At 53.6% G+C, this 19148-nt stretch overlaps 1 protein-coding gene across 1 annotated transcript; it reads left to right on the top strand.

The window, feature by feature from the left end:
• Nucleotides 1-5692: 5692 nt before the first annotated feature.
• C14H15orf39 (chromosome 14 C15orf39 homolog) lies at nucleotides 5693-19055 on the top strand. Its single transcript, XM_059482228.1, has 4 exons — nucleotides 5693-5801; nucleotides 13448-16486; nucleotides 16849-16882; nucleotides 17087-19055. Exons 2-4 carry the CDS (start codon nucleotides 13495-13497, stop codon nucleotides 17088-17090), a joined length of 3030 nt encoding a protein of 1009 aa, XP_059338211.1. The 5' UTR covers nucleotides 5693-5801; nucleotides 13448-13494; the 3' UTR covers nucleotides 17091-19055.
• Nucleotides 19056-19148: the final 93 nt, after the last annotated feature.

Here is a 19148-nt window from a genome sequence, read left to right as displayed (position 1 = left end):
GAGTTGCTGAGGTCAGACTGGGTGACCTCAACCAGAACAGAAACAAAGGGAGGGTAAAAAAAAAAAAAAAAAGGTAAGAAATGGCAGCTTCCTCAGGCTGATCCCTTGCAAGACTTACTCAGAGTTACATCATGGTGCTTATTAGGATGCAGATCCCTGAGAGCCAGGGCTCCAGAGCCTCTGGAAGGATCCCTGGGGATGTGGGGATCCCTGCCAGCAGCCAGGGCAGTAGGGATGGCACCCCAATCCCAGCTTTGCCACTGAGGCAAGCTCCCCAAACACGGGCACTGCTGCCGTCCCCACAGAGGGACTCGGCTTCGTTTGGGAGCCCAGGGAGGTGAGGGGTGTTTGGGCACGGGGCTGCCTCCTCCTGGTGCTCCTCCCGGTGTTCTGTGACAGGGACTGCACAGCTGCTGCTGGCCAGAGCTTCCCTGAGTCGGCTGTCACCACACCCAAGGCTTTCCCAAGGCCACAGGGCTATTCCTCAGCACACAGCACTGAGCACGGTGGTTTCCCTGCCCTGGCTGCTCTCCTCCTCTGAACCAGGAGTGCTGGGGTGTCCCTGGAGGTGCCCAAGGAACAAACCCAGATGGGGGGCTGCTTCCCCCTGGAAGGACAGGATGTGGAGGTGGGGCTCACAGGGGAATCCCAGCCCAGGAATCTCTGCTCCTGGGTGTGAGATTCCTGCTGAAGGTCTTCTCTCATGCCCCAGGATGCTCATGAGAAACTGTGCCGTGGGACTGGCCTGGGTGTTCCATGGGTGTCCATCCTTGGGTTTGGAGGTGTTTCCTTCCTGCAGGCAGGGAGCAGGTGAGCCACCCCAGTGCTGAGAGAGCAGGGAGCACATCAGGAGCATCCCCAGTGCTGCCACCATGCCAGGGCTTCCCACAGAGGAGCATCCAAACGTGCCAAGCTCAGCGAGTCCAGCCAGGAATTCAGCGCTGGAGCCGTGGACTCCAGGCCCATGTCCCAATACACAAGTGACTTTCCTCAGCTTTGGATGGGTTCCATCAGCCTGCAGGCTGCTCCAAGGAGCTTCTCCCTCCCTGCATCCTCCCCCAGGGTTTTGCAGGATTTCACGTCCCGTACTGGGAAACAAAAGCAAAAAGAAACACCGCGGCTTTTTTGTAATGAAGTGCAGGAACGGCGTGTGAATGCCCGGGCAGTAATTCAAGTGGAAACATGGAGCTGGAAAGCTTTCAGCTCCCAAACTCAACCCAAGCCTCAGCACTTGGCTTTGTGCTGCTCATTCATCCACAGGGTTATTTTTGGATTCCTCCTCCTGGGAGAACAGGATTAGTTTTGTTTTCAGTGTTCCTTGGAGAGCAGCTTGCTGAGGGAATGATTTAGCAGAGAAAAACCCTCTTGGCTGGTGGGGTCTGCTCGATTCCATGATTCTGGGTGGGATTGTGATGATCTGTCACGTCTCTTGGGGATTTATTCCCACTCTGCTCTTGCTGGAGCATGGGTATCTCATTACCTATGGATAATTATCTAGAGATAATGAGGTACCTGCATCTCTGTGTTGCTGGGCCTTGTCTTTATTGCTTTCCTGGGTCAGCAAGCAGAGTAACTTGGGATTTTTATTTATTTACCAATAACTGTAGACCCTGGCAGGTTCCAAATCAAAGTTTTGAAGGAGATAAAGCTGGAAAAATGTTGGATGAGCAACCCATGCCATATTTTCTTGGAATCATAGAAGGGTTTTGGTTGTAAGGGACTTTAAAAATCATCCAGTTCCAGACTTAATTTTCTCCTAGTTCAGCCTAAAAGGGGATTTTAGAAGAGAGGAGAGAATAGAAGGAGAATATCTCCCACAGAAAGAGATACAGAGCAAAGAGGGGTGGGAGAAGCTGTAAAGACCCACCCCAAAAAATTCTTAAAGTGTGGGATCTGACCTCAAGGACAGGGAAAGATGTGCAAGTGGGCATTTCAGAGGATATTTGGGTCTCCTTGTCTCACTGCCAGCAGTTATTTGGAGGTTTGGAAGGAGCTGGCAGCTTCCAAGGCCTCAACTCCCTCTTGGCTCCAGAAGAAATGAGTGGGATGAGGAAACCTGGATCACTCTCTTCACAATAATTGTACTTTAAATTTAACCACAATGACAGCTCTTGGGAGCCCTCCCTATAATCCTCCCTAATCTTCCCCCCACCTCTCCATCCCTTCATCCCTGTTTTCCTCTGTCCCTCTCCTGCAGCAGGCTGTGCATTGGGACTGTCTCTACAGCTCTCTTATTCCAATTAGCTCGCTAATTAGAGCCTCATCAGGGGTGCTGCTGCCACCAAGGATGTCTCCAAGGCAAGAGCTGCTAACGAGGCTGGGAAGTCCCTGGCAGGAGCCCTGGGGATGGTGGGGTGGGATAAAGCTCCCTCTTGTCCTCTTGGACAGAGCAACAGATGCTGGTGTCCCAAATTCCTTCTGGTGGGATGGAATTTTGGGATTTTTTTGGGGGACCAAGGAGATTTGCCTTCATTCCGTTTATGGGATGTGTTTCATCTGTAGAGGAGGGCCCCATCCATCTCCCACTCCCTTCCAAATGGCTCCTGAGCCAAAGAAACCATCCCTGTCTTGGCTCTGTTGCATAATTTGGGGGATTGCCCGATGATTTGAGGTGTGGAGAGGGGTTCTCTGGTCCTTTGGAGCAAACCCAAAGTCATTTTGGAGGGCTGCTGTGTTTAAAACCAGGGAAGCCGTGGGGTTTGTGGCAGCAGGTGACTTTTAAATGCCACCCCTCCCTGTCACCAGGGCATCAGTTGTGTAGCTCATCTCTCCTGAACCTAAAACATGACTTTATGGGGAAGCAAATCAAAGAGAAGAGAGGAAAAAAAAGAGGGAAAATGAATAAAGGTAGATGTTCCTGGACAGATCTGCCACAGGTCTCTGAGCTGGGGACACCCACCTTTCTCCATCACTCTGGGTTCTGTCCTCCTAGAGGGGGTTAAATCCTTCTGGGGGGTTGAATTAGCACCAGGACAAATTGGGGAGCAAAATCTGGGACAAGAACCGACCCTTTTTGGGGAATGGGAGGAGTGGGGTGGCTGTGGAGCAGCAATGAACTCCAAGTGCTGCCTGGATGCCCAAAATCCCACCTGGAGCCCCCACATCCCTGTGTCTGCCAGGGTGAACCCCAGGATGGGTGTCCCACAGGGACACGGAATTTGGGGACCCTGCAGGCAGTGACAATGTGAGCACTGCAGGTTTCCTGAGCACTGAGGGGGAGCCACAGCCCAGAAAACAACAGATTGAACAGAGATGCTGAGAAGCCTCAAAAAGAGAATTGAAAACCACACGGCCAAAATTTGAATGAATCAGTCAAATCCTCACCTCCCCAGCAAGCCTTTGGGGATTCTGGGGCTGCTCCCATCACTGGGTACCAAACAGAGAGGATGCTGATGGCTGGAGGGGCAGAAAGGGTGGGAATGGCCATGCCCTGAGTGGGAATCACCACCCACCTTTCCCCCAAAGACAAACTCCCAAGTCTTTAAAAATTAATATAAAAAAATAAAACAATTAAAGTTAAATCATGAGGATTTTTTTAAAGTTGGTGTCTCCTGTTCCAGCAGGTTTGATGCCTCAGCAAAGAGCAGCTCAGATCGTCTGAGTTGCCAAGGCAGAGATGAACCACACAGGGAGCTAAGAGAAGGAAATTCACAGGAGAAAGAACAAAACAGCAGGTATTTGCTGGGACAGCAGGTAGAAACTCCCCTCTCTGCACCAGAGAAATGTAAGATTGAGAAAATGTTGTTGAAATTTAGCTTTCAGAGTCCAGCTGGATGCCTGGCAGCAGGGATGTGGCCAAACCAGTATGAGGAAAGGTGTTTCTTGAGTAAAGTTATGTAAATGTATGAGCCAAGTCAAGCTTGAAGGGATTATCTGCCATTCTGAGGGAATTGTAATTCTGTTCAGTTAGGTCAAAATTAACACTGATAGTTTTAATGCCCATAACTCTAAATAACAACCTGTATTATGCACCCATTTGCTTGTTTCAATATATATTAACTGTTCTGTGCGGCACACTAATATATAACATTTCATAATCGAATGCAATAACCATCCTCTAATTGCATTACCAAAGAGAATATTAATGGCAGCGCCTGATCGATGAGCTCCAGACAAAGCAGTGTGTGTAAACTTTGGAGCCAAGGGACTGGGAATTCCACCCCTGCTCCTCCCAGATCCTTGTTTTCTTTGCTGCTGCCACAAAACTGCTATAAATTAAATCTGTAAGTTGAAAATAATGCTTGTGAGGCCAAGGAAAGGAGAATTTAAACCCTGCTTTCTTGGTCTTTGTTCCATGAAGTCATGAAAAAGGGGAATTATTTCTTTTTTCACTTTGAAATCTTCATTTCTTACTGCCTGAGGGAGCTGAGCTTCTGCCACTGCTTCACTCCACGGCCTTGGGTAACACACAGTCTCCCAGGATCTGTGTCACTGGGTTAATCATATTTACGTGCCTTTTATGAGGGTTAATGATTAGTCTGGGAATGTTTGCATGGACTTTTCCAGACGCGACTCCTTAGATAAACGCTCCGTGTTAAGGCTTGGGGCTGGCAGGGGTTAAATGCAGGAGGAGGGGCTGTGCTTTGGGGCGGGGAGTGACTCTGAGGGGGCTCAGAAGCCATCCCCAGCCCACCCCAGGCTGCCAGCGGATCGCTGGCTCTGCAGACGGAATGGGAAAGCGAATTTTTGTGAGCACAGGGAGTTGTGTGCGGCCAGAGCCGGACCTCCGGCCGCATCCCGGGAAGGCTCCTCTGTGCTCTGTAAAGGAGCTCCTGTTTCACAGGAACCCCCACAATGCACGGGCTGAAATGGGGGGTCCTCTTCGTGGGGACTGCCGGTAAATTGGGAAATAAAACTCCTTAACACTGGTGGAGGTCTAAGAAGCACACCCGGATACAGGGCGGGTTTCTCCGCCTAAGGTGCGCTCATGGCTCAAGATGATTCACGCCTTTATTGAGCGGCGCCAATTCATCAGAAAAATGTTACATATGGAGGTCTTTGCTGTCAGGGTGAGCTGTGCGCGCGTTTTTGAACCATTTGTTACTCAGGCAGCCGTGGAGCCCCTAAACTGGATTGGGCGGCACGGAGTTATTACCGATCCCCTCGATGTCCCACAGCCGCATCACCTCCCGTGAGCCGGGACACCCGCACCGGGGGTCCCCTCCATGCGGCTCCTCTCTTATGGGATTCCTGTAATTGGGGGCACATCCCTAATGGGCACTGCCTGTAAGTGAGGGGTCCTTCAGGGGTCCCTCCCTAATGGGGGCTGCTTGTAAGGAGAGTGCCCGTAAGGTTGCTCCTCCCTAATGGGGTCGCCTCTTAGTGTGAGGGTAGTTCCTAATGGGGACTGCCTGAAATGGTGGCCCCTTTCACTGGGGGCTCCACAAAATGGGGGTCCCCTTCATGAGTCACCGTAAAATGAGGGCTGCTCTTAATAACGCTCCCCTGCACACCGTGGGCTCTCCATGCGGCGCCTCCTCTATAATGGGGGGCTCTGTGTAACGGGGACCCCTCCGTGGGTGTCCCCGTCCCGAGAGACCCCGCTCCGAGCGCAGCCCAGCTCAAGCGCACATGTGGCTGGGCTGTCCTCTGCTGTCCCGTCCCGTCCCCTCCCCTCCTCCGGCCGGCCCACACGCACACCCAGCCCTCCTCCTCCTCCTTCTCCTCCTCCTCCTCCCACTTCCTCCGCACAAGGCGGGCTGCCGGCCGAGCGGGGCAGCGCCCCCCGTTCCCCGTGCGCGCCGAGCCCCCAGGCGAGCCCGTAGCGATGCGCCGGGGGAGGCCCCGCGCCGCAGCCGCAGGTGAGTGCGGGCCCGGAGGGATGCGCGTCCCGCAGGAGCCGCGCAGCGATGCGGGGGCAGCGGGGCGGGGGGACCCCCAGCCAGCGCCGCGCCTGCCCTGGGCTCCCCCCGCGGCTGAAACCCTCGGGCAGGAGGGAGCCCTGCACGCCTTCCTCGGGATCGGCTGCTTCTCCTCGGGCCGTGCGAGGAAAAACGGGTTGTGAGCTCCGCATCCCGGGATTTTACCCATTTATGGACACTTTGGATCATGCGGCTGATTCGCAGCGTGAGTGCGCTCAAGCTCCTGCCAGAGGTTTCTGTGGGGCTCGCCGGAGTGTTGGCCACCCTGATGCGGTGGCCGTGGCCGTGCGGAGGGGACACAAGGACGGCCACGGCCACGCAGCCCTGCCACATCCACACCTCGTGTCCTGGCAAGCGCCTGCCAGCACCGAGGAGGTCCCAGCCGTGACCGTGGCCAGCCTTGGATGTGAGTGACATCGATGGGCCGGGATGGCATCGATGCCTTTTGGAGGGGTTTTAATTCCCCAAGCAGAAGGGGACGCAGTCGCTGAGCACTTCTGGTGACTGCTCATTGCCCCGTGAAGTTCTGGGGTTTTTAAACAAAAGTGAGCATTCCTTGGGGAAAAGGGGAGATTTCAGCTTGAATCGACCAGCCGTGGCTTGGTGCATGCATTCCAGAGGGATACTGCCTTAAAAAGCAGCGGGCTTGGTTCACGGGAAGGCTCCGGCTGGGAGAAGCTGGGGAGCTGCAAACTTTGTGGAAAAGGGACAAGATGTGGAATGAGGGGGGGCTGAGGCCGCTTGCTTGTTCTCTCAAATGCCCGAAGTTTGGGGGAGCGATGCCGGTGAGCTCATCCGAGCCCGCCGGCCATGGGAACGGTGACCTCCAGGGCAGGATCCCAAAATCCCCGAGGTTGTGAAACCGGGATTGCAGGCGGCCGGGGGAATCCGCCTCCTTCCCGCTGGAGTGCGGGGAGAGCCCGGGCCCCCCCCGTGCCGCAGCCCCTCGGGGGGCTGGGCTTGCCGGGTGCCAGCGGCTCCAGGAGCTTTTATTGCTCGATTCCTGCGGCTCGGCCGGGAGCTGGCGGCTGCTTTTGGCATCACGTGGCGGTGGAGGAGGCGGGAGAGTGCGGAGAGAGGCTCCCGCTCCGGGCATCGCATCCCAGGCAGGAAATTCCGCTGATAACACCCGCGGGCGCATTGCTGGCGGCTATCGGGGCAAAAAGGGATGTGTGAGGTGTTCCCCACGGCCTTGGCAGGCCGGGGGGGAGAGGGAGCCCTCCCGTGTCCTTTGGACAACCAAAGCGCGGCAGATAAGGCTCCCCCCGGTGCTTATCAGGGAGGTTTCGCTGCTGCGGACACGTGTTCACTCTGAGCTTGGTTTTACTTTTACTCCCTCCCGGGCAAACGGCCCCGTGTGGGAAAAAGCCCTGAGAAGAGGGAAGAGGGGGAAAAAGGGAAAAGAACACTAAAAAAGAGGAATAGGGGGTTGTGTTTGTTGCACCCGCCGCTTTTCTCAGCTGTAGGGTTTCGGAATTACTGGCTGCATGTGTTGGGGTTCTTCAAGCATCGCCCCCAGCGCTGATTCCCACGTGTCCCTCTCCTTCCCCCTGGCTGGGACAGTCCCCGAGGGAAAAGGCTGATGGTGGCAGCAAAAGCAGAGCAGTTTTTTCCTGTCCTGGCACAGGTGTGGGGATGGCACAGGTTGGGCAAAGTCGCTGTGGATTTCATGGAGAGAGGGAGCCCCTGTCCCGAATTTGGTTCATGAGCTCAGCCCTATCAGACAATTCCTGCACTGGGATCCCTCGTGCTGCCCTGCAGCCCTCCAGGCAGATTTTAACTCGGAGCTGGGTGGAACAGGGCGGCTGCATGTTGCCCGGTGGCGTCACTCGATCCCGTGGTGACAGCGGTGTCACAATGTCCCCACCGAGGGGAGTTGCAGATCCCAGGGGCTTTGGGAAAGGGAAGCAGCAGTGGGGAAACATCGGGACTCACAAGATCCTGGATTTCTGTCCCAGCTTGTCCTCCCCTAACATCGTCCCAGCTGGGAAAGGATCCCACGCCTGCATGGCCCTCCCATGCAGCATCTCCCAGGGAGATGGATTTAAACACCACCCTCCCAAGAGATCCCTTTTGGAAGGAAAAGAACCCAGCCTGGGCTTTTCTTCAAGCTTGTTTCCATTTGAAGGGAGCTGTTTTCCCTGGATCTAAGTGCTGGAAATTGAATTGGCCCTGCACATCTTGGGAATGACCCCAAGGATTTATCCTGAGGCTAAAGCTGTTGGAAATGGTGTGGGGGAGCTGCTGCCAAGGGTGCAGGCAGGGAGGAAAGCACTGTGGCTCCCGTGGGGGTTTCCAGGGGATCCAGGGGAGCAGTGTCCTTCCTGGGAAGGGATCAATTGTTGGAGCTTGCATGAGAATCCCACCAGGAGGGCTCAGTGAGGGGTGCAGCTGTTGCCCGATTGATAAATGACACAAAACTCGGATAAGTTTTGTGGGTGCTTTATTAAGGGCCCGGGGAGCCGGTGGACTAACGTCCCAAGCCCGAGCCCCCAATTTCACGTATGGGCGCTTCCTTTTTATACATGCGATTCATAACAAGGTCTCCAAGAAACAGTTCCCCTTGCCTAGCCACAGACCCCTTGTGATACATTCCTTAGTTCACAAACAAAATTATAAATCTTCTGCTTATCTTATTCTTAGAGCATTGTATGCTGCCTCCAGACAGGTTAGCATTCTTACTTTCCTACGCTAGTTTAAATATTTATTAAATCCCTAAGACTACCTGCTAGGTTACACACAAAACCCAACACCACACTATCAACGGCTACAAAACTGCTTTTAACAAACCAATTCACACACAACTCATAACTGAACTATAATTAAACATTTTGCTAAATTTCATTTCTTTTCCAACACAGCCTCGGCTGTGCTGTTCTGGGCTGAGCTGGGGCCCCTCCTGGCAAAGCTGCAGCAGCACCAATGGCTCTCTCCCTTATCTCCCCCACAAGTCTCCCTCCATATCTGCCCTGTTTCCTCTGCTGTTGATGTGGCTTTTATCTTATCTCCACGTGCTCTTCCTCCATTTCCTCCTCGGCTTCCCTGCTAATGCTGCAACAAAAGGAGAAAACCACCCCAAAATGGAGGAGATCCTACTGCAGGGAGTCCATCCCTGGGCTTGGGGGTGCTGGGCCGTGCTGTGTGACAGGGGTGACATTTGGCCATGCTGGGAGAGTGCTGAGTGAGGCTCAGGTTTGTCCTGGGTCTGCTTGGGTGATGTGCAGGATGCTCAGGTGATGCTGAGGGATGCTGGCTGATGGTCCAGTGCTGCTCTTGGGGCTGTGGGATGCTCAGGAGACGTTGGGTGTTGCCAGCTGATGTTCAGAGGACACTTGGGCCTCTCAGGACGCAGGGCTGTGCTGGGACAGGCTGCCAGCTCCACCTGCTGGCACCCACCTCCTGTCCCTTCGGGCCAGCCCCACCCCACAGCAGCCCCAAATCCCCTGAGGGAGAGGCTGAGCTGCTGCCTGGGCGTAAAAACCTCACATTACTTTACAAGGTGATGCCGGGGATGGGAATTTTGGGCACTCTGGGTCTGTCTCTGCTGGCTCCTCACCCGAGCTGACCCAGCTTTGCTCCTGCTGCCTGCAACAGATGCTCCTTGAGCTGTGGAACCAAAGCAGCCAGAGCTTTCCAGGGCATTTCCAAGGAGATGGATGAATGGAGAAATGCCCCACCAGCCTCCCAGGAGTGCCCCCACCGGCAGGGAGGGCCGGATCCTGTGGAAAGGGGAGATCCCTGCACAATTAAAGCCCTCAGGACTGGCCACACTGTAGAATTGTACAGCAGACTCTGCATCTCCAGTTAACGCTGCACACACAGGTGTTGGACCTGCAGTGACATTCCCCTGTGGAAATGGACTCAGATGTGCAGAGATTCCCTGTGTTGATCTGAGCCCTGCCTGATGCACTAAAAGTTGTGCTAAGATTATCAGACATTATTATATCTATAGATGTTTTATTTGTGTTTTCATCAAAAGTAACTCATTTGGAGACCAAATATTAGTCAAACAACTTTTATACATTGTTAGTTTCATTTTTGGTAAGTTTATTTACTCTTTTTACTTGAAAAAAAAAAAAGTGGCAAAAGTTTATTTTATAACAAGTATATTTATTTTATTTTAGTTTAGTTTAGTTTATTACAGAAGTATATTTTTTATTTGAGTTTATTTTATTACAGAAGTATATTACCAAAGTATAATTTTGTTCCAGCCAAACTTAGTGTGGGAGTTTGTGCAAGGATTAATGCATATTTGGAACAAAAAAGATATGTACTAACCTTCCATGTTCTGCCTCAGAAGGTTTGGAATTTATGATGGTGAGGCTACATTTTTCAGAGATATTAACAGGAGATTTGGACAAAGTAATAGAAGAGAATGTTACATGACCACCTGTCCCATTACATTGAAAGCCACCACGGTGTGAGATTTGGAGCGAGCAGCAGCAGAAGAGAACCGATGGAATGTTTGAGTCGGGGGTGGTGTGTGAGGCTGGAATGTTCATGGTTAATGCCTCAAACAATGGAGCATTTGCAGCAAGTGCCCGAGTGCAGAGGGGCACACCCCCAGCCCAGGCTGCAGGTACCTGTTGGACAAGATAAGGGGAGAGGCTGATAAGAGACAAATCCTGCCAAGTGCCGTGGTTAGCCTGTAGGTATTCATCCCCTCTGATGGGCCATAATGCACCTACAAGCAGTTGTGTCACAGGCAAACAAATACGCAGATAGGTGTCCCGTGATCCGCAGCATTACATCATCCCAGTAAAACTCCCTGCCCCAAGGGAGGTACCTGGCTGTTCCCACTGAGCCTGAGCATTTTATTACCCCCTGGAACTTTGTGCTTCTTGCCCTTTCCTCACCCCAGGTACATCATCACCGTGCAATTGCAACCTCCCAATCTTGTTGGAAGATCCATGGGTGATGGGATCTTTCTGCTCTTACCCTTTCCTACCTTCTCTTTTCCTTAGGCATTTTTGAAGTGTTATTTTTGTGTTTTTATATTGCTTTATTAGAGTAGATAATAAGCAAAACGGCACCACTGCAACTAAATTGTTCTAAAATAAACTTGATATTTCTATATATGTATATATATATATATATTTATAAACACCATTTAATCAGCATTGTTTCACTCTAATCAGCCCCAAGGGATCAATTAACAAGAACCTGGGTTACCCTTATATCGCAGCTGACACTGACACATGACACCACACTCGAGGTTCATGTGGCAACAGGAAAATTTTTTTTAATTGCAGTTCCCTTTATGTATTTTCAGAAAGCCCACACAGTTGGGCCTGATGGGCTGAATTTAGTTACCACCCAGCTCACTGGCCAATAGCTAACTGCATCTCTAATGGCCCAGACTGGTTCCCCAATGACCTCAAGTTATAATTGGGGTTATCTATGACTGTGGGGCCTCCAGGCCAGCTGTTAGCCACCACAGTTCCCCCTTTCTGTTTTTAAATACAAAGGCAATGTTTGTTGTCTTCTGCAGGGCCCTTTGCAGACAGGGTGACAGACACTGCACAATGTCCAAAATAATTGACACAAATAATAAGCTTGGGTTGGATGAGGCTCTGCATCCATCTTGATAAGTCTGGCCTTACCACTTGTTGTGTATCCCATGTACCATCAAAAAGGATTTTTCAAGCATGTCCCAGAGCCATCAAGCACGGCTTCTCAGGGTGGTATGCTGCACACTATTCACATTCATAGTTACACTAACAAAGAAAATTGCATTTGACTTGCTTATAAACTGTTAAACTTTAAAAACTATCATGCTTCTGCTTTTGATATGTCCCTGTTATATTTGCCCAATTATCCCATCATCAAAAAAACCCAAACAATATTAGAGGTAGTAGCAATTTTAATTGAATAGCTTAGAAAATATATAAAATCAGATACACTTGAATTATTGACAATATAATTTGGTTAAAATAAGGGATAATTTGGTTCCAATAATAGCACATAAGCAAAAAAAAAAAAACTGCATGGGGTATGGAGCACGGGGTTCTGGGACCCTTGCCACCTCATGTACAAGCTTGTCAAGCAAAAATCCCCCCTTTTATGCCGTGTATCAATGCCATCTCTTCCCATTTTGGATTCATCACACTTCTACCTCCGCCCTCATCACCACCTTTACCATGTGTGCTCCACCACTCTTTTAGGTGGTCGCACCACTTTTTGGAGGTCGTCATTGATGAAGACCTCTCCTCTTCCTCCATGTCCTTTAATTCACCTTCGGGTTACACATGTGCACCAAGCTAGTATAATGTAAGCCAAAACTAACATAATATAATATTTAAGCATCAAAGCAATGAATCTCATATAATTAACATTTTCCCGGGACCCAACCAGATTTTACTTTCTTTCTGGTAATTTTTAGTAGCTGTTATCTCCTGCTTTTTCCCACCTTGAACATCTGCAGGAAAGGGGGGGTTGTGGAACCCTTCCTCTCCCTTTCTTTCTTGGCATTACACCTTTTAACTGTTTTATTATTTCCAAATATTAATTACTGTATCAACATTGATTACTGTTTCAATTTTGTCAGCACGAATCATACCTATTTACCACATACACTAAAAGCAGCTTCCGTGCTTGTGCCCAGTCCATGCCTCTTACACCACGACAGCGAGGCTTGTAGAGCCTGTTCATAATATTTTATCTCAGTTTGCATGAAAAGAGGGTCCATACCTATACAACAGCCTTCTCCTCCAATAATGATACTTGCATCCCCATGTTCCATCATTTGCCTCACAACCCTCACAAGGACAGAGACCCGGAAGACCCCGACTGGAGTGCTGGCAGGTTGGGGTGGATGCTTGCCAAGTGATTGTTTGCAGGTCTGCATGCTGTGCTGCCACGGTACACTGCTTTGGGCAGGGACTGGCACGGAGCAGCTTGCTCTGTACTCTTACACCTGCTTCATGGAGCAACAGGCCTCTCCACAATAGCCCATGAATTTCCCCACCTCTTGGCCAGATGCCACTCGCTTTAGACAAAGACTATAAAGAGTAACTTTCTGAGGTAACTTTGATGATTCCCCACGGAATGAAGATGAATCTATTGGCTGGACCATGAGGACTTTGTCCCTCTGTTGGTAGCAATACCCTCACTTCTCTCTCTCTCCCCTTTACTTTGTTTTCTTTGTATCTCTCTCTGTGGCATAATTGTTGTTGGCCCTCAGTAAAGGTGCGCTGCTGTGATTAAACTGAAGGTCCCCTGCTGTGTGTCCTTAGCACTCTGAGATCAGTGAAATCATGACCTCTGCTTGTACCAGCGGATGGTGGCACCTTTATATAGATTCAGAAGCCCTGTGTGGTTGGTCCTGACTGGGTGAATTCAGTTACCCCCCAGCTCAGTGGCCAATAGCTCTCTGCCTCCCTAACGGTCTACACTGGTTCCCCAACGGCCTCGACTGGTCAAGGTATAATTGGGGTGATCTATGACTGTGAGGCCTCCAGAGCAGCTGTTAGCCACCACACTTTCACCTTCTGGGATGGCTTGTAGCCCTCTGGCACCCTGTGCCATCACAGGCTGCTGGCTGTGGGGACTTGCCTTGCTCATGGCTCGTTCTCTCTCTTTTGCAGGCAGGCCAGCTCACCTCTCCCGTGGGGACAGCAGCACCGAGGTATAAATGGCCTCCAAACGGTACTCGCAGTCTGCAGGCCCCGTGGTTCTCAAGAAGCTGCCTCGTCTGGCGCCCGCCCCCAGCTGCCTGCCCGGCAAAATCCCTGGCACATCCAGCCCCGTGCCCCACCCTGGCTCTGGAAACCATTTCAGCTACAAGGGCTCCTACTTTGCCTGCCCTCTGCAGAGCCCCGAGGGCCCCGAGCAGCCCCCGGCTGGCTGGAACCCCACACCTGCTTACCTGCACTATGGCCCTGGTGCTCTGAGCCAGCCCGTGCTGGCCGAGGGGCCACTGCTGGGCCTGCTGCTGTACCCCCCAGAGAGCCTGAGCACCAGGCTGCAGCCCCCAGACACCCAGAAGAGCAAGGACAGCCGGAGCCAGGAGCTGCTTATGGCCAGGAAGAAGCTGGACAGTCCCAGGTGCCCCTTGCCGGTGAAGAAGCCGGTAGTGGTGAAGAAGGCAGCTCCTCTGGCAGTCCCCAGGCCTGTGTACGGAGCCCCCGCCTCCTTCCTGGCTCCCAGGATGGCTCTGCTGCTGGGAGCACAAGCAGAGAGCCTGCAGCAGCGACCAGGGGAGGCAAACTGGGCCCTGCCTCCTGCCACCCACCCTCTGCACCCCAGCGAGCCCCACAAGAGTGGTCCTGGTGCTGAGCACAGCCTCCTGCCGCTGCCCTCCAGCCTGGCCCTGCCTTCCAGGGAGCAGCTGAGCTCCCCCGCTGCCTTACCCCACTACTGCCTCACCTTTGATAAGTATGGGCCACCCCCCAGCACCCCGTTCCTGGAAGCAAGTTGTCCCTCTGCCCAGAGCCAGAAGAAGATGCCGGAGATCCCCAGCCTCAGCCTGGAGCCCTGGCCCAAGCTCCAGCCACCTGACAGCAGCCCAGTGATCCAGGAGAGGTCAGCAATGTGCTTCCCACCTCCCCCCTACCCACTGTCACCCCACAGATCTGGCCCCCTCCACCACACCCCAGCTCCCACTGTGGGGGAGCCCAGTGCCCTGCCCAGCTTTGGCTACATGGGGAGCAGGGAGCCCTTTCCCAGCACCTACCTCAAGCCCCAGGAGCCCAGGAGTTACTTTCCCAGCCCCTTGGAGCCCTACGTGCCGAGGCCAGCGGGTGCCAGGCTGGGGGTGGCACTCAGGGATGCTGAGGCAGCCAGGGATGCCGAGGTGCCCAGGAACAGCGGGTACCCGGGGTTTGCCCTCAGCCCGGGCAGTGCATCCGTGTTCCAGGGCTCCTTTCCCGGCACGGAGCCGGGCTGTGGGCAGCACAGGGCGGGCAGCCCGCAGTGGGGAGCAGCACCGAGGCACAGCAGCGCTTTCCAGCCTGTCTGTGCCCCAGAGAGGCTTTCTGGGGGCTCTGCTGGACTCACTGAGACATTTCCTGAGAGAGGAGGGAGCTGGGAGAAACCCACGCAAGGGGAGGAGGAGCCCCTGTACCCAGGGAGGAGGAACAGCAGCCCAGCCCCTCAGGACACCCCCCATGGGGGACCAGGACAAGGAGATGCCTGCAAGGTCATGGATCCAGCCAAGGAGTTCATCTGCCCTTCTCCATCAGGTCTGGAAGGGCTGGAGCACGTGAGGGACACCAAGGCTTTGTCATCCTCCCCACCAATGCCTGTGATCCACAACGTCTTCAGCCTGGCACCTTACCAGGAGTACCTGGAGAAGGCCAAGGGCACAGACCCCATCCTGTTCTGCAGGAAGCACCTGTGGGAGCACTCCTCACCCCAAAGCACGGCTGGCAGCCAGGAGCCTGCTGCCCTCAGAGACGTCTCGGTGGTGCCCAGCCTGAGGTCGGGCAGTGATGCAGTGCAGAGCCAAGGGGAAAGCTGTTACAGGAGCGTCCCTAAAAAGCCAAAGCCTGTGCCCCAAGAGCTGGAGTCTCAGGAGGGCAGCCCTGACAGGGTGGGCACCAAGGAGTCACCGCCTAAGGACATGGTGCTGGACCTTAGCTTCAAGAAGAGACTGGTGGAAGCTGGGGACACACAGAGACCCCCTGGCTGTGCGGAGGGGCCACTGGAGCGAGAGGATGAGAAGGAGAAAGAAGCTGGAGGAGGGAAGGTGGGGTTGGGAGAGAGGGCGCAGCCCCAGGTGCCTGAGGCAGACTCAGGGGACAGGAGCAGCTTCCAGAGCTCAGCCAACTTCATGTTCCAAAAATACAAGCTGCAGCCCTCCCTCCTGGGCAGCACGGAGCCCCCCCAGCAGGATGGCAGCTCTCAAGCCCCCCAGCCCAGCCCCCCCAGCAGCACCCCCACTCCAGCTCCTCCAGCCTCCTCTCCATCCAGCAACCCCCCGTTCCCACCGCCGAGCCCCCAGCTCAACGTCGTCCAAGCCCCAAACCCTCCCCAGACTGTGCTTCCCAAAGCCCCCCCAACTCCAGAGGAGGAGAAGGTGCTGGTGGTGAAGAAGGTTGGGATCCCCTCAGGGACCCCCTCGGGGCAGTACTTCAGCAGCCTGCACACCTTGCTGTGTGACACCATCTCCGGCTCGGTGTCCCGCTCCTCCCCGGAGCTCCTGCGGCAGTGGCTGAAGAAGGCTGAGCTGGCAGAAGAGCTGGGGGAGATGCCCAAATCCCTGCCCAGCCCCAAAGAGGCCTCCAAGGCTCCCAATGCTCAGAAGCCCAGCAATGGCAAGGAGATCTGGCTGGCTTTCCAGGACGTGGCCGCGCTCCTCACCAAGCTGCTCTCCCAGCTGAGGACCTTCATGTCCGCTTGCCCTTTCCCGCACGTGGTCCGGGCGGGAGCCATCTTCATCCCCATCCACGTGGTGAAGGAGAAGCTCTTCCCAAAGCTGCCCGGGAGCTTCGTGGACCAAGTGCTGCAGAAGCACAAGGTGGAGCTGCGTCCCACCACGCTCTCGGAGGAGAGGCACCTCAGGGAGCTGGAGCTGAAGAGCTGCACCTCCCGCATGCTGAAGCTCCTGGCCATCAAGTGGCTTCCTGAAATCTACCCCGACCTGCTCAACCTCCACTGGCACAGCTCCATCCAGCAGCAGCTCGGTAGGTAGCCTGGCATCTCCTGGGGATGGGTCCCTGGGATGTTCCAGCTGCACCTGCCCTCCAGGTGCTGCTGTTCTTGGGGAGCATCCAAAGGTGCCTCAGCATCCCTGTCCTGCTGAGGGTTCTGCCCAGATTTCCCTCCGTGGGTTGTAGAGGGGGAAAGTTTGAGCTGGAAGGGAGAAAACTCATCCTGGGCATGTCAAGGAGGTTTCAGACAGTTCCATGCCACCGCTGCCCATCCAAGGGCACAGTGTCAGACCTGTCACCCATGGCTGTCCCATCCAGCTGATGACTTCACTGCTGTGTCCAGATAACCTTTTGTTGCTGCTCAAGGCCATTAACAGCACCTTTATTTCTTTCAGATTCAAGCTCAGAGACTGGCCAGCAGCCTTCCAAGTAATTAACTCCTCTTCCCAAGTGTTTTTTTAGGAATTTGTGGGTTTTGTTTGTCATTTTGTTGAGGGGTATGTATGTGGATTTCATGTGATGATGAGCAGCTGGAGCTGGCTGGGGTGGCTCTGTTCCTGGGGCTGGGCTGGAGCTGGGAATATTCAGGATGTGGAGGTGTGCCCTCCCTAACCACTCCTTCCTCTCTCCCAGGTAGCCCTGGCCTGGAGGCACTGGTGGAAAAGCAACAGCCACAGAGAGATCAAGGAAAAAGGGGCACTGAGGAATGTGCCAAGGGCAACAGCCAAACGATGACAGGAATGGGAAGGTCCTGAGTCCCCAGAGCTGAGGGTGCCGACACCACCAGCAGCCCTGCAGGCAGGTGCTCAGGTCCCACCGGCATCAGGATCATCCAGGATGCTGATACCTTGGCAGGGACCCTCTGGGGTGCTGCTCAGGGTGGACAGCAGCTCAGGGTGCTCCAGGGACACACACAGAGTTGCTGCTGGTAGGTTATCTGGGCCCGCAGGCATGGGCTCGAGCCCCTCACGGCAGCTGGAGCTGCTTTTCTTTGAATGGATCATCTCTCAGTGCATCTCCCGCCTCCATCTGTGATTGCCCTGGGGAGCTGAGAGGGAATGGCTGGAGTTCCAGTGGAGCTGGAGCAAGAGGAGCATGGAAATGGCCACAGCACCGTCCCCAGCCTTGGAAAAAGGGACTGCAGGGATGACATCCCACCTCCTCCTCTCTCCTCTGAATCCCCCTCCTGCTTTATCCATGCCTTTCCCAATAAACATCCCCTTCGTCTGTGATTTTAACCTTTAAAGTAACACCAAGACCTGGCACAACAGCAGGGGCAAGGGAATCATGACTTCCATAGTCCCAGGACTAAGTTGGTTTTGTCATAAATGAAGACATTTTACAAACGTTCTGGATTAACCTTTATAAGGAGCTGCTGCCTTCAGGTCATGTGTTTTGGGTTGGTTTTTTCTTGAAATACAATAATTTATACATGTCTTTTTATTTAAACTAAAAGGCTGCAAGAAACTCTTAAAGAGACTGTTAAAGAAAACGAAATCACTTCATGTCCCAGATCCTGTCCCAAAGGAGAACATGGGAGATGCACATTTAGGGACCACCTTGGTGGAGACTGAAGGGGCACAGAGGGGAATGATGCTGCCAGAGCTTGGCAGGAGGGATCCTTTCATCTCCAAGGGTTATGGGCATGCCAGGAGGGATGTGGGCATGCCAGGACCAATGGACAGCCCCTCACCCTGGGGGGCTGCAGCAGGGTACACAGCAGAGGCCTTAAAAACTCATTGCTCAGGTGTTCTTCAAGCTGCTGCAGGGCACAGGGAGAACAAAACAAGGGTTATTCTAATTTTTTATTTCACTACAGGGAATATTTATTTTGGGGTGGGGGGTGGGTAGAAATGACCCTACCCAAACTGTACTTTTTTTTGCCAAACGGTGTGTTTGCTACTGGGGGATTTCTGTGGGTGCCTTCCTGGTTTTCCATGGGGATGGGGTGGCTGTGGGTGTGAGGGAGGTGCTGCTGTTCTCCTCACTCCCCCCCACCACTCCATGCCTGTGCACAGTGATTTGGAAAGCAGTGTTTGTTAATAATGTTGGTTTTGTACATATATAAGGTTCCAGGGAAGAAAGTTCCTTTCCTTTATTTAATTTTTTTTGTAAGAATATGAAGAGTTGCCTCACCTCACCTGGTTTAAAGGAGTTTGGCTTGTTTCCAGACCTGCCCTGCTTCTGTCTCTGCTTCCCAGCTTGGGCACAACGGGACCTTCCTGGGGCTGGGGGGTCCCCAGATCCCCCACCCCATGCTCTTGTCCTCTTCTCCCTGCAGCAATCCACAAGTGCTGTGCCCAGCCCCTCTGTGCCATCCCTGGGGGCTGGATCCAGTGTCCAGGATGCCACCACAGGAACACATCCCAGCCTCCGCTAACCCCACAGGTGACAGCCTGGGAAGAGGCTGCTGGTGGATGTCTGAGCATCAGAAACGGGGCAGGAGAGTCTGGGGTGCTCAGGGATGCAGCCTGGGCTGACCCACGAGACTCTTCGCCCTTGTGAGCCTCCATCAGGCACAGAATCCGCCTGATCCCAAAGCCAAGTGCTGCAATCCACAGCTGGTGGAGTCCAGGAGGTGAACACTGCCACAGCCCCACAAACAGGGAGTTTTGGGGAGCATCAACAGGGTTTGGGGATCACCCTGCCTGGAGGGACAGGCCCACCCCCTGCTGCTGCTGAGAGCTCCATGAGG

Source organism: Ammospiza nelsoni, chromosome 14, assembly GCF_027579445.1.
Source record: "Ammospiza nelsoni isolate bAmmNel1 chromosome 14, bAmmNel1.pri, whole genome shotgun sequence".
In the NCBI taxonomy this organism is placed as follows: domain Eukaryota; kingdom Metazoa; phylum Chordata; class Aves; order Passeriformes; family Passerellidae; genus Ammospiza; species Ammospiza nelsoni.
The sequence above is the reverse complement of the archived record's forward strand: the minus strand, read 5'-3'. Positions and strand labels throughout refer to the sequence as shown.

What these genes read in the sequence shown, in the direction of transcription:
- C14H15orf39 (XM_059482228.1), top strand. Translation starts at nt 13,495, where the DNA reads ATGGCCTCCAAACGGTACTCGCAGTCTGCAGGCCCCGTGGTTCTCAAG. An exon ending in CTCCATCCAGCAGCAGCTCG is followed by an intron (nt 16,487 to 16,848) that starts GTAGGTAGCCTG and finishes TATTTCTTTCAG; the next exon opens with ATTCAAGCTCAGAGACTGGC.